This window comes from Bufo bufo, chromosome 1 (genome assembly GCF_905171765.1).
Source record: "Bufo bufo chromosome 1, aBufBuf1.1, whole genome shotgun sequence".
Taxonomy (NCBI): Eukaryota; Metazoa; Chordata; class Amphibia; order Anura; family Bufonidae; genus Bufo; species Bufo bufo.
Window position 1 is genome coordinate 799,414,247 of NC_053389.1, and position 15,886 is coordinate 799,430,132.

The window sequence follows — 15,886 nt, forward strand, 5'->3', positions numbered from 1 at the left end:
ACAATTCGACACAGAGAATCCCATTTCCCTGTATATTTGCATTGCTTAAATAGAAATGATAGTTAAAAGCGCCACCTAGTGCTCAAGTTGTAATGAAAAACGTAGAAGATTGTAAAATATTATATATATATTATATCGTTCCTCATGCTTTTCTGTACATAGAAAACACATCTTGTTTTCCATCGGAAGCTATTTTTGCCTGTTTCTTAGTAGATTCTGTCCTTGTCTATAAAAAGTTATGGGCCGTTCTGTGCACAACGTCTTGCCACTGCTCTCCCATTAGTGTGGGATATACGGCATGTCTTTAGCTTCAGCCCATTGTGATAAATAATTGTATAATATAGTTAAAAACAGACCCCTCCCGCCCCAAAAAAAAGTTAATAATTTCTTGAGTTTCCAAAAAATTCTATTCAGTCGACTTGTCATCTTGACATCTTGGTGACAACCAACTTGGCCACAGCACAGGTACCACCGCAGTTGGTAGACTTAAGTGGCAAACTTTATATAATTATCTTGTGGCACACTCCTGGGCCCCAGTGGGTAATCTTAAATAGTGTCTTATTTGGCAAGGATCTTTGGGCCACCATCAGGCACTAGGGACTGGAGCAACTGCTAACCCTGCAGCTATTGGCCTGGGACATTCCCAGTCAGGATACTTGGTGAATAGAGTAAACAACCACTGTGACAACTGTAATGGTGGCCATATTGGTTGTCATCCAGATTTCCACCAGAAGCTGATAACTCAAAAACTCGAGTTCACAATCTTGGGAAAAAATTGCTTCTTTCCATCGGTTCCTGTGAGATCTTCAAGGTAATTGTGGGTAGAAATTACTCCATGGTTGTCCATTTTTAGTGGGTCTCTTTTTGTCCATTTTACCCATTTGCGCTTTCTCTTTTTTACCCCTCAGGGCTCGACCCCAGGGCTCCTTGGTCAGGAAATACAGCAGGGCATTGAGAAAAGCATTGGCGCTGGCCAGAGGCCGGGTTACTTTGTAGCAGATGGCCACCACTCCCAAGGCACGACATCCACCTAAAGCCATGCCACCAGCCCGCATTGTCAGGAAAATGGTACGGGTGATATGGAAAGGTAGGAAGCAAAGAGCAAACAGAAGGGTGATGGTGACAATGGTCCGAATGGATTTGCGTCTTTGGGTCACACCTGGCACAGGCCCTGGTACAGCACCTCCACGTAGAGTCCGGCAGAGTGTGCGTACTACTCTTGAGTAGCACCAGGCAGTCAATGAGAAGGGCAAGAAAAAGCCTGCTGCATGTAGAAAAAGTCCATATGGCATGTAACGTTGAAGGTCTGCATCAAGGGCATCATCCCAACAGGTCACTATATCTTCGGGGCCTTCAAGAGGCCCAGTACGAGCAAACAGAAGTATAGGAGAGGTCATGGCAAATACCACAGCCCAAACCAGTAGACAGGTTGCCCTCACCCAACGCATTGTTTCTAACCTCATGGAACGCATGGGATGGCAGATGCCAAGATAGCGGTGGAACGAGATACATGTCAAGAAGAAGATGCTGCAGTAAAGGTTGAAGTAGAAGAGGAACCGAACCAGGCGGCACATAGGGTCTCCAAACAACCAGCGGTCACGGGAGATGTAATTGGCAATAAGGAAGGGTAAAGACAAACTGTACATGAGGTCACTGAGTGCCAGATTAAACATATAGACCAATGATGGGTTCCAAGGTCGTCGTAGGCATCGTGTGAGTACTGTGGAGTTCAAAATCAAGCTGAGCAGGAAGGTGATGAGGTAGCAGGTTGGCAAGAAGATGTGCTTGTAGGACTCATCCAGTTGGCATGACGAACCTGATGATGAGGATAAGGTGGGGGTTGAGGAGTTAAAAATAGGGGTGAAGGAAGTGGAGGGCATACTGTAGGGGGTGTTTACTGAATTAGGGAGGTCCCACCATCACAGTGTTAGTGTTGAAGAATTGAAGAAGATCTGAAGAAGACAGGTTAAAGGTGGAGGGGAAAAAAAAAGAGAAACAATGTTACAACAAGGGTATGTAATATATGCCATAAAAATGATTAATAAACTACTAAAAATATGCCCCAAGTTGCCAATTTTACCTCCATATTTTAACACCAATTATCTAACATTCTCTATTCCTTATGGGGCACATTTATTAAGACCGTCGCTGGTGGTGGATACGCCAAAGTTATGTAGAGGCGCTGGCCTCTACATAATTCAGCTGATCCACCGCCGCTTCTAAATGTAAGACAGCTTGCTATAATGAGGAATCCACATGGAGGAACCCCCTTCATTAGCCAAAGAAGCCTTCAAAGAAGATGTGGGTGAAAGCAGTCCACTCCTTTAAAGAAATCTATGGCTAGGACTATACAACCATAATCATATCAGTCCATTTAGGACACTTACATACCAATCTGCAATCTTTTGACTTGAACACGTAAACCATCCCCCTGACATACTCACATGCCCCTGCACATAGTACCAAAACACATATTTGTCTCCGCTGAACACTGTGCTCTTCTTCCTTAGTCAGCGTTTCCACCTCATTAATTCCTCTTAATGAATAACGAAGCCACGGCCTCCTTGACCCTTCAGCACCCCCCTTATTTCCCAGCATCTGCTATAGTCAGCCCTGTAGAGTGTGCACAGATCGTAGGTTTACAAATTATTGACGCAATGCTTGAAATCTTCCTATTTCAAGTATTGTGGCCAATTTCGTAGGTTGACTTCCTTGAAGGGCAGCTTTCAATATAACTATAACAACTTATGTCCCCTCAGACCATAGATGTAGAGATAACTAAGATTGGTGTCAAGTATTGGCACAGATAATCTATTTATCTATGGTAACAAATGGTTTATTTAAGTGATCTACCATCTTACAATGTGTTTGCCGTAGAAGGTAATTGCCAATAATTTTCAAAATCTCTAATAATTGGTCAAACCAAAAAGTTCTCCATCCAGGACTCGAGAGCCTGGCACCTATTTTCTTCCCATTTTGTCTGCTTACGGAAGAGAAGGGAACTTTGACCCTTGGGCGTTGTCTCTATCCTTGTTTGTGAATGTAAACCTGGGATACCCTGCCTAGGTTCACCTAGGGTGATGCCAACCTGTGCTGGGACTATGTTCTGTGGTATGTCTAAAATTATTGCAGCTAATACCAGGTGTGACATGAACTCAGAGTAGACAAAACTGTGGCCTCAAAAAGACCATCATGTCAAAAATAACTTTCACAAAACCAAACATTTCTTCAAGCAGGTCTTCATGCCAGTTTTGCCCATGGGATAGCACTCAATATTATCCCACTACACATAGACTTGAGGGGGAATTGACTCACCAACCACTCAGTTTAATCAAAACTTGGGTCGCTCATCTTTACCCGTGTATAGACTTCAGTTATGTTGGACCAGTTTTTCATGAGGTGCTAAGAATGATCCTGGTGGGGTGAACCTTGGTAGACACCAAGCCCATTACCCTGATCTGATGGAACGTTCCTCCTTTATCTCCAAGGAAATGTTCCATCAGATGGTTGGGACAGCTATGTTCACTTCTAAAGCTATGGCAGCTCCTCATCAAGCGTTATATGACTTCTGTAGATTAATCTATACCTAACTGGAATAGGACATTTCAGTTGTGTATTCCAAAGGGTTATGACTGTTTTGAAAACATTTTCTAATTGCCCAAGACCAAGTGACCAAAGCAGATAACTACCAACATGACTTTCTAGTCTAAAGCCCTAAAATCGGTCCCACACAAAGAATTTCTATTTCCTCCTTTTCTTGATGTCTGGAACATGTCTCCAGCTCAGTAATGTAAATCTCATCTCATGCCTATTAGAAGTTTTACACAATTCCCTTCTCTTACCTGCATGGTCATTGTCTTTGGTAAAGGCGAGTTCAGGTCAACAGGCAACAGGAGCAGCATCACTGGAAGCAATGACTGTATTATCTCTGCTCCTCTCCAGGTATCGAGCTTTATCTCCAGCCTCCTCCTCCTGTTTGCCCAACGCGTTCTCCTCCGACTCTTGCAATTTTCCCTTCTTGTCACTTTTTTTTGCCTTGCTCCTTTTTGTACTTTGCTCTTTCAGGTTCACTGGATGTCAGTGCGTCTCATTATCTCCTTTTCTTCCTATTGGATGCACTGTACCTGTCCTCTTTCCTCTGCCAACCTCCTAGAATAAACTGTCTGCTCCTTACATAATCTAGGTGATAATTGCTACTCCTGAACCCATTCACATGTCAAGGAGGTCACTGGTACAAAGATGAGAGATCCCCTAGCCTCCCATGTACTCTGTGCTATCACCAGAACTAACAACATATGAGGATGGAATAGATCTTACAGTAACCCATGGAAGCACAGATGGGGTAATATCTCTCCATTATAAAACCCTCGTAGAAATGCAACACAAAAATAGACCATTGGGATTATATGAAAAATGGAAGACTGATATTGGAGACCTGACTGAAGAAATATGGGATGGAGTTTTGCAAAACTTTCGAAAACTGGCGGTGAGTGAGGCACAAAGGGTGTCGCAGTTATACTTGATGCACAGGGTATACAGAACCCCGGTACTATTGAAAAAGATGGGATACAGAACTGATGATAACTTCCCAAGATGTAATAGGCATAATGCAGACTTAATTCACCTAATGTGGAATTGCCCTAAACTTAGGAGATATTGGACAGAAGTGGTGGAATTGATAAATAACGTATTTCAATCAAATATAGAAATTACACCATTAACGTGTATTTTGGGAAGTGTCAAAGTATTGCCAGGTATGGCAAAAAAATATATAAAAAAATCGCCATTATGAGCATTTTATACCAGGCGAGGAAAAGTATTGCTTTTCACTGGATTGAGACGATACCACCAACGCTGCAAGAACTAATAAATAGGGTACATACTCTAATAAGGTTGGAAAGATATGTTTATCAGAAGAGGGGCTCTATTAAAAAGTTCGATGTAATATGGTTCTCGTGGATAAAACACTATAATATTACTTGAGAACATAAAAGTGAGATAAAGCAATAATATTGTAAACAAGACTAGACACTGAGGAAGGGAAGTATGGATGCTAACCGTAAGACTGGCGTGAGAAATGGGATTCTTCGAGGCTGGACAAAGTCGTGCCAGAGAAATGAGATATCCATAAGCAGGGCTGGTGCAAGGATTTTTGCCACCCTAGGCAAAAGCTAATTTTGCCGCCCCCTTGACTCCGCCCATTCACCACACCCTTTGACCCGCCCCCTTTTTTGTCGGCCGCCCATTTAATGATTGTTGCATGCAACATTTTACTTGACCAGCTAATTTTAGATATTCTACAGCAGTCCCGTTACAACCCTCCCTCTCCCCCAATCAGCCTTTCGACCAAATAATAAAAATAGTAAGTTAAAACATTTTAATTGTAAACATTTTCTCATTTGCAAAACATAAATAAGCAGCATTGCACATATATCAAGTGCCAACAAGATTTCCAAAAAGATCATTATAGTAGTTATATTCTTGTACATAGGAGCAGTATTATAGCAGTTATATTCTTGTACATAGGAGGCAGTATTATAGTAGTTATATTCTTGTACATAGGAGCAGTATTATAGTAGTTAGAATCTTGTACATAGGAGGCAGTATTATAGTAGTTATATTCTTGTACATAGGAGGCAGTATTATAGTAGTTATATTCTTGTACATATGGGCAGTATTATAATAATTATATTCTTGTACATAGGAGGCAGTATTATAGTAGTTATATTCTTGTACATAGGAGGCAGTATTATAGTAGTTATATTCTTGTACATAGGAGGCAGTATTATAGTAGTTATATTCTTGTACATAGGAGCAGTATTATAGTAGTTATATTGTTGTACATAGGAGCAGTATTATAGTAGTTATATTCTTGTACATAGGAGGCAGTATTATTGTAGTTATATTCTTGTACATAGGAGGCAGTATTATAGTAGTTATATTCTTGTACATAGGAGCAGTATTATAGTAGTTATATTCTTGTACATAGAAGGTAGTATTATAGTAGTTATATTCTTGTACATAGGAGGCAGTATTATAGTAGTTATATTCTTGTACATAGAAGCAGTAATATAGTAGTTATATTCTTGTACATAGGAGGCAGTATTATAGTAGTTATATTCTTGTACATAGGAGCAGTATTATAGTAGTTATATTCTTGCATATAGGAGGCAGTATTATAGTAGTTATATTCTTGTACATAGGAGGCAGTATTATAGTAGTTATATTCTTGTATACAGGAGGCAGTATTATAGTAGTTATATTCTTGTACATAGGAGGCAGTATTATAGTAGTTATATTCTTGTACATAGGGGGCAGTATTATAGTAGTTATATTCTTGTACATAGGAGGCAGTATTATAGTAGTTATATTCTTGTACATAGAAGCAGTATTATAGTAGTTATATTCTTGTACATAGGAGGCAGTATTATAGTAGTTATATTCTTGTACATAGGAGCAGTATTATAGTAGTTATATTCTTGTACATAGGAGGCAGTATTATAGTAGTTATATTCTTGTACATATGGGCAGTATTATAATAATTATATTCTTGTACATAGGAGGCAGTATTATAGTAGTTATATTCTTGTACATAGGAGGCAGTATTATAGTAGTTATATTCTTGTACATAGGAGGCAGTATTATAGTAGTTATATTCTTGTACATAGGAGCAGTATTATAGTAGTTATATTGTTGTACATAGGAGCAGTATTATAGTAGTTATATTCTTGTACATAGGAGGCAGTATTATTGTAGTTATATTCTTGTACATAGGAGGCAGTATTATAGTAGTTATATTCTTGTACATAGGAGCAGTATTATAGTAGTTATATTCTTGTACATAGAAGGTAGTATTATAGTAGTTATATATTCTTGTACATAGGAGGCAGTATTATAGTAGTTATATTCTTGTACATAGAAGCAGTAATATAGTAGTTATATTCTTGCATATAGGAGGCAGTATTATAGTAGTTATATTCTTGTACATAGGAGGCAGTATTATAGTAGTTATATTCTTGCATACAGGAGGCAGTATTATAGTAGTTATATTCTTGTACATAGGAGGCAGTATTATAGTAGTTATATTCTTGTACATAGGAGGCAGTATTATAGTAGTTATATTCTTGTACATAGGAGCAGTATTATAGTAGTTATATTCTTGTACATAGGAGGCAGTATTATAGTAGTTATATTCTTGTACATAGAAGCAGTATTATAGTAGTTATATTCTTGTACATAGGAGGCAGTATTATAGTAGTTATATTCTTGTACATAGGAGGCAGTATTATAGCAGTTATATTCTTGTACATAGGAGGCAGTATTATAGTAGTTATATTCTTGTACATATGGGCAGTATTATAATAATTATATTCTTGTACATAGGAGGCAGTATTATAGTAGTTATATTCTTGTACATAGGAGGCAGTATTATAGTAGTTATATTCTTGTACATAGGAGGCAGTATTATAGTAGTTATATTCTTGTACATAGGAGCAGTATTATAGTAGTTATATTGTTGTACATAGGAGCAGTATTATAGTAGTTATATTCTTGTACATAGGAGGCAGTATTATTGTAGTTATATTCTTGTACATAGGAGGCAGTATTATAGTAGTTATATTCTTGTACATAGGAGCAGTATTATAGTAGTTATATTCTTGTACATAGAAGGTAGTATTATAGTAGTTATATTCTTGTACATAGGAGGCAGTATTATAGTAGTTATATTCTTGTACATAGAAGCAGTAATATAGTAGTTATATTCTTGCATATAGGAGGCAGTATTATAGTAGTTATATTCTTGTACATAGGAGCAGTATTATAGTAGTTATATTCTTGTATACAGGAGGCAGTATTATAGTAGTTATATTCTTGTACATAGGAGGCAGTATTATAGTAGTTATATTCTTGTACATAGGGGGCAGTATTATAGTAGTTATATTCTTGTACATAGGAGGCAGTATTATAGTAGTTATATTCTTGTACATAGAAGCAGTATTATAGTAGTTATATTCTTGTACATAGGAGGCAGTATTATAGTAGTTATATTCTTGTACATAGGAGGCAGTATTATAGTAGTTATATTCTTGTACATAGGAGCAGTATTATAGTAGTTATATTCTTGTACATGAGCAGTATTATAGTAGTTATATTCTTGTACATAGGAGGCAGTATTATAGTAGTTATATTCTTGTACATAGGAGCAGTATTATAGTAGTTATATTCTTGTACATAGGAGCAGTATTATAGTAGTTATATTCTTGTACATAGGAGGCAGTATTATAGTAGTTATATTCTTGTACATAGGAGCAGTATTATAGTAGTTATATTCTTGTACATAGGAGCAGTATTATAGTAGCTATATTCTTGTACATAGGAGCAGTATTATAGTAGTTATATTCTTAACCATATTTCTTTTTTTTTTTTTATTGAGTTAAGAAAACAGGGCCACATGCCCACACATGACAACTGTTTCATAACATTAAGAGTCACAATAGTTATCCAGCGTACAAGTCATGTGTAAACAATACCAGCTATTATCATTTTCATCAGAAACATACATCAAAAAAAACAAAAAGAAGGGAAAAGGGGGTAGGGAGGAGAAGTGAGGGGAACCTGCTCTATCATGTGAAATTCCTGTGTGATTTCCACGGGGACCATATCTTTAGGAAGCAGTGACGTGAGTTTGTTTCCCAATGCGCCAGTTCCTCAAAGCGGTAGATTTGATCTACCTTGTCCGTCCACATATCGAGATTTGGAGGGGAATCGGTTTTCCACAAAAAGGGAACTAGTAATCTAGCAGCTGTGATCAGCATTGTAGGGAGATTATTTTTAGCAGGGGTTATCGTGCTATTAGGGCACCACAGTAGGATAAGTTTGGCATCTAGTATGACTTTAGTTTTGCAAACACTATTGATCATTGATTCTATCAGTTTCCAAAACGGCTGGATCTTATGGCAGAACCACCAGATATGTGATAATGAACCAGTTTCTATGCCACACCTCCAACACACCTCGGGTACCTCAGGGTTAAGTTTGTGCAAGAATTCAGGAGTTTTGTACCATCTACTTAGTAGCTTAAAAGAATTCTCCTGAACTCTCACACAACGACCAAAGCCGTGAGAATGAGCCAAAACAAAGGCTCTCTCTGGTTCCGTTAGGGTTATAGAAAGCTCTCGCTCCCATGAAGTCACATAACCGAGCTCTGGTGGTAAGAAGGAAAGCATTTCTTTATACATCTGGGATAATGGCCTAGGAGGAGGGTTAGGGGCCAATACTTTCTTCTCAAGCCAAGAGGGGGAACTATTACTAACAAAGGTTCCAACGCATAACTTGGTATCTCTCTTAAAATCTGCCAAATGGAAAAAGGGGGCTGTCTTGATTTCGGGGCGATCCAATATTAAATCCCACTGCAAACTACCATCTGGGAGAAGGACATCCCGCAGGAACAGGCCAGCGAGCCTTGACCAAATCCCAGAGGGGCTTGACACAGAAGGATGGATATAGCTCTGTAACAATTTAAGAGGCATACAGGGATTGGGAAAACTAAACTGCTGGGACTTGACCATTTTAGACCATTCTACTAGCATTCCTTTCCAAACCGGGGATGAGGCGTAATGGTTAGCTGAAAAGGGCCTAACACCCCATAGAGTGAGCTGATCTTGGTTGGTGAGTAGTACAGATTCGAGCCGTGAGCAAAGGGAGCTAGATTTACATGTTAGGGTAGATACACATCTGCATAACTGAACAGCAGTGTAATATGACTTTACATCAGGCATCCCAAAGCCTCCAAACTTCTTATCTTTTGTAAGGACAGAATAGGCAATGCGTGGCGACTTGCCATTCCAGAGAAAGCGTGTGAACACTCGGCGGACCTCTGAAAAGTATGAGTTTGGCAACCATATAGGTATGGCTTGTAGCAAATAAAGAAATTTGGGGAGAATGAACGTTTTCAGATAGTTTTTCCTCCCTATCCATGAAACAAAAGGGAGTTTCAAATTTTGTAAGTGGGTGCGAACCTCTTGCAGGAGTGGGGCATAGTTAAGGGATGCTAGGTCTTGAATATTGGCCGAAACATGCGTTCCTAAAAATGTAATGTCTCTGGAGGCCCAGGTAAATGGGGTGGAGCGTTTTAGACTGTTGACTACAGATTGATGGCAAGAAATATTAAGTGCCATGGATTTCCCATAATTTATTTTAAAATTGGATACAAATCCAAAGTCCTCAAAAGTATTCAACAACTTGGGCAAGGCTTCTGCAGGGTTGGAGGTCATGACTAAAAGGTCATCCGCCAATGCTGCAGTAACATGGGTTTGTGAGCCAATCTGAAGGCCTCTAATAACAGGGTCCGATCTAATTTTACACAGAAGGGTTTCCATGACCAGTACAAATAGTGCCGGGGAAAGGGGGCACCCCTGTCTTGTCCCGTTGGTGATGCGAAATGGTGGGGATAATGCTCCATTGACTTTGACCATGGCAGAGGGGGCCGAATAAAGGGTGTTGACAGCACTGATAAACTGGTCCGGGAGGCCAAACTTCGACAGGGTCCGTGACATAAAGAGCCAGCTGACCCTGTCGAAGGCTTTTTCCGCATCTGTACTCACTAGGACTAAAGGCCTAGAAGAATTCTTAGCCCAATTCACCAGATGTAGAAGCCGTACCGTGTTCTCCGACCCCTGTCTGCCATGGACAAAACCTACTTGTTCCTCATGTACAATGTCGGGAAGAACATCCTGAAGCCTGGTAGCCAGAATTTTCGCCCACCACTTCACATCATTATTAAGTAAAGATATTGGCCTATAGTTACTGCAGCATGTTGGATCTTTGTTTTCCTTATGGAGGACAGTAATGTGCGCCATTAAGGAATGAGGAGCGAGAGACCCCCCTGTCAGAAGGTAGTTGCACAAGTTCCTGAAGTGTGGGATTAACACATCCTGAAAGGATTTATAGTATGCAATGGAAAATCCATCAGGGCCGGGGCTTTTGCCCGATGGGATAGACATAAGGACCTTGCGAACCTCTGAATCGGAAATAGGCTTAGTCAGGAGGGTAATTTTTGATGGGGAAACAGAGGGAAGGTCTAGAGACTGCAGGAATTTATCAGTGGCCTCAGATAGATCTCCAGGGGTAGTCCCATTAGGGGGTGTCAAATTATATAAGGCCTCATAGAAGGCACAAAATGCCTTAGCGACATCTGGGGTAGACTTATGTACTTTGCCCTTGGAGTCCTTAATAGAGGAAACAAAGGAGTCAGAAAACTGCTTCTTGGCAATTGCCGACATCAGTCTGTTTCCTCTATCCCCATGAGCATAGGCCTTGAATCGGGAACGAAGTACCAACTTTGCTGAGGTGACATTCAATAAATTTTTTAGTTTTGTTCTGGCTTCAGTTAGTTCTGCTAGGGTGCTTATAGCACGAGATTCTTTGTGGGAAGATTCTAGACGGGTTATGGTCGCCAATAAGGCGTCCAGGGCTAGTGTCCTTTGTTTTTTCACAAAAGCTCCCAAAGCTATAAGTTCCCCCCTTAGGACCACCTTATGAGATTCCCATAGTATAGAAGGAGAAGGAGGTGAATCTGGGGTGTCATTAAGTGTGAAAAATTCAGATATTGAGGCCTTAAGTTTGTCCGCGTGTCTAGGGTCTAGAATCAGGGTATCATTGAGACGCCACAAGCGCTCCTTTCTCTGCGGGCCAGACAGGGAAAAATTTACAATGACAGGGGCATGGTCGGATAATGTGATATTACCTATCCGGGCTCCAGAGACATTACGCATATGTGAACTGGACAGAAAAATGTAATCCAATCTGTGGAAAGATAGTTTGGCATGTGAGTAAAAAGTATAATCTCGGCCATTGGGGTTTAGGGCCCGCCAGATATCTAATACTTTAAGTTTCCTCAGGGAAATTTTTAATCTTTTCAAAAGCTTATAAGAAACAGAAGGTCTGCCCACCGAGGTGTCCACCGCTGGCTCCAGGGCAACATTGAAGTCGCCCGCCAGTACTAATAAGCCCTCTGAGAAGGAGGATAACGCAGCAAGGGTCTGAACGAGCCATGGCACTTGACCTTTATTGGGAGCGTACAAGTTAGCAAAGGTCACTAGAGATTCACCCAGTAAACCCTTTATAAAAATGTACCTGCCCTCTGGGTCTGCTGAGATAGCTGAGTGTTTAAAGGGGAGGCATTTATGAATAGCAATACTAACCCCCCTACTGGTGGAATCGTGAGTACTATGAAACCACTGGACAAATTTCTTAGGGGGAAGCCTAGGAATCTTGCCCGTTCTGAAATGGGTCTCTTGCAAAAAGGCCACAGAGACCTTATCTTTCAGAAGGAGAGATAGTGTTTGAGACCTTTTACATGGCTCGTTCAGCCCGTGCGCGTTTAGTGAGGCGACTACTATAGAGGACAATACTGCGTACATTCAGGTGAGCAAATGCATAATACATCCGTGGAATTATGGAAGAGCACATAGATGATATGAGCAGGAGAAGGGAAAGAAGGTAAGGGAAGTGTAAAGGAACAAAAAATTAACAAGAGAACATTAAACATGTCAAGTTGACAAATAAGTGACTCAGACAAGACACCTGTCCGAGGAAGGTTGGTACTCTACCTATCACCAGCCAAGACAGGATTGGACTGGCGAGGGGGCAAGTAAAGCACCTGTGGTCTGAACAAAAGAGACCAAAACAAAAAATGTGTCCAGCATCTTAATCCGTCCGGACATCACCCTGCAATGAGGAACAGAATGCGCTATCCTAGAGGTAGCGTCCCGCGGCAGCAATAATACGGTACAGAACCGTTTAAACATAGCATTAGGCCAAAATAAAAGGTAGGCCACAAAAATAAGCACTAAAAATGTAAAAAACACTGAAAATGTAGAAAGGCCAAGTCCGCCTTTAGTAACCCGTATAACATGGAGGTGAACAACCGTCATCTCCTATTCTGGAGAGATAAAGATATCAGCAAGGTATGCTTACAAGCACCTCTAATCAGGTGGGATCTCTGTCCATCCTGCTTCGTCCCGAACGATCCGACTTGCCTGTGGACGTCGTCTGCCATGCGGTTACACGAGGTGGTATGGGAAGGGCGCCATCTTGGTCAGCCGGTAACCATGAGGGGATTTCCATCGGAGGAAATCCAGGGACCGCCAGACAGATTCCAGGTCAGCAGGAGAGCGTACGGTGAGTAGCTTGCCATTTCTGGAGATCGCCAACCCAAAGGGGTATAGCCAGCGGAATGGGGTCGAGGTTTTCCTCAGGATATCCAGGAGAGGCTTGAGAAGGCGCCGCTTGGCCAGGGTGGATGGAGCTATGTCTTGGAACATCTGAATCGGGGTATTTTCGTACTCCAGTACCTCCATTTCTCTTTGGCTTTTCAGGATGGCTGCGGTATCAACGTAGCTCAATAAGCCACATATTACATCGCGTGGCGGATCTTGCGGTTTAGGCCTAGGGCGCAGCGCCCTGTGTATGCGTTCCACCACGATTCCCGCCGCTCTGTCAGGATCCAGCAGCTTAGAGAACAATTCCCGTGCCACTGTCGGTAAGGCCTCCGCTGCAAATGACTCAGGTAGGCCGCGGATGCGGATATTGCGCCGGCGGCTGCGGTTTTCTTGGTCTTCCAATTTCAGGAAGGCATCGTTTAGCAAGGCCTTGTGAGATGCCAGCACCTCCGACGCTTTACTTTCATATGTCATGATGGCCTCCTGAGTGGCTTCTAACGCCACCACTCTCTGCCCCAGATGCTTCATGTCGTCCTTGATATCAGACAGGTCTTGTTTCAGGGGCGAGAGGGCAGATTCAAGGACCCGGCGCAGGGTTCGCTCTGAGAGAGGTGGGTCTCTGGGCCTCTTATCCGAGACATCGGAGCCACTGCCTGCATCTGATAATTCCCCTGCGTCAGAGTCTTGTGCAGCAGACGTCGCCATATTGGGGCCTTTCTGCGCCGTGAACCTTGACGTTTTCCGGAGAAACTTCTCCATCTCTGGCTGTTTGGAGCGCAGTGGGGTGGACTCTGAGCTTCCTCTGTTCTTTTCTCTGCCAGGTTTCCCCATAATCAGGCAAATTATGAGCTTTTATAGGGCAAATGAGCCGGAATGCTGGAGGAGCTCAAGCTCGTGCGGCCATTCAGCCTATAGTAGTTATATTCTTGTACATAGGAGCAGTATTATAGTAGTTATATTCCTGTACATAGGAGCAGTATTATATTAGTTATATTCTTGTACATAGAAGCAGTAATATAGTAGTTATATTCTTGTACATAGGAGCAGTATTATAGTAGTTATATTCTTGTACATAGGAGGCAGTATTATAGTAGCTATATTCTTGTACATAGGAGCAGTATTATAGTAGTTATATTCTTGTACATAGGAGGCAGTAATATAGTAGTTATATTCTTGTATATAGGAGGCAGTATTATAGTAGATATATTTTTTGTACATAGGAGCAGTATTATAGTAGTTATATTCTTGTACATAGTGCAGCACGTCCAGACCTGCAGGGTATTGCGAAGTGAGGTCACGGTTATGGGCAATCGAGGGTTACTCACTGTTTGGAGGAGAACCGTGGGCAGGCATGCGGCAGTGAAGTAGAGGCTGACACAAAGTTCCTCTGGGGCACACTCTGTATGTAGGGACCAGGCCTGATGGTGGATGAGGTGCCCTGGATGTTGCGGGTGTTTTGAGTGCCTGGGGCAAGGTCCCTTTAAGGATCGTGACGCCAGTGCCTGTAACGGTGGCACACCGGTTTCCAGTAGCAATAAGTGAGGTACACAGGTGGTATAGTGAACCAAACGTTGCTTTACTTTAAACAGTCCAAACTTTGTACATACAGTTGGTAATGATGCAGTCCCTTTTATCATATATTTCACAAGCAGGCTTACATTCAATAATGGCAGGTAATAATCTTGCAAGATACTTGGAGGGTAAACATTTAATGCTTCACAGACCAGGCTGCACTATCTCCACAGCTATTCTGGCTGGCTGTATCCCAAGGCCCGGATGCCTAAATGTTGACTTTAATCCTTGGTAAATGAATCTTCCTCCCGTATTGACCCTTGCTCTCACTTTATAGTACCTCTGCCCATCAGCTTACTTATCTGAGCTGGTTGTACTGGCACTGCTTGGTTGGTGGGTGTCTGCAGGTTTCTCCCAGGAGGCAAGTTCTTCTTCTGGGGTAATCTTCTGAGCTAAGCTTAGACTCAGGAACTTCAGGCTGACTAGGTTACACTTCTAGCCACCTGGACTGAACTAACTCTTCCCTGTCTGGGCCTACCTATATATACACACAAGGCTCTCTAGCTCCCTCTAATGTCTAGGAGGCTAAACTACACCCTAACAGAGCTGGCACTCAGATAACACAGGGAAATGAATAATTAAACATTACAGCAATGCAAAAGACATGTTAACCCTTGTGTAGTGCCCACATTTACCTAGTGGGACACTACATACCCCATGCTATGACGTTGCCCGTCCTCGGCGCAACACAAGGGGTCCGCACAGCTGGAAGCTGCAGCCTGAAAGACAAAATGGAGAACAGGCATATACAGTAATCACCACGTTAGCAGCATAAATATACCAAACAGTTCCACTGGACAATGCGGTGAAAAGGGGCGTCGTTCTCTTCTCTCAGGATAGTACAAGGGAACAGAGCGCGCTGACCTGGCACAGCGTATAAAGGAATACCAGGATAGTCCATAATAAAAGTAGAAATGCAATTGTCCATAGAAAATGCAGAACAAATTAAGTTCTTGGAGGCTCAGAGAACAAAATGAGTCCTTACCCAAGGCGTGCAGAGGGTTAAACAGGGGTTTCCCGTGAGGGGCTACCTGGGCCCATAATGTAGTCTCCAAATCTCACAGGTGGGTGCCCCTTGGTAGACCGCGTGT

At 41.7% G+C, this 15,886-nt stretch overlaps 1 protein-coding gene across 1 annotated transcript; it reads right to left on the reverse strand.

Moving 5' to 3' along the window:
* Positions 1 to 557: 557 nt before the first annotated feature.
* Positions 558 to 4,014, reverse strand: LOC120986509 (P2Y purinoceptor 4-like). Its single transcript, XM_040415132.1, has 2 exons — positions 3,843 to 4,014; positions 558 to 1,952 (listed from the first exon to the last, which is right to left on the reverse strand). The coding sequence occupies exon 2, from the start codon at positions 1,878 to 1,880 to the stop codon at positions 807 to 809; it is 1,074 nt and encodes a 357-aa protein (XP_040271066.1). The 5' UTR covers positions 1,881 to 1,952; positions 3,843 to 4,014; the 3' UTR covers positions 558 to 806.
* Positions 4,015 to 15,886: the final 11,872 nt, after the last annotated feature.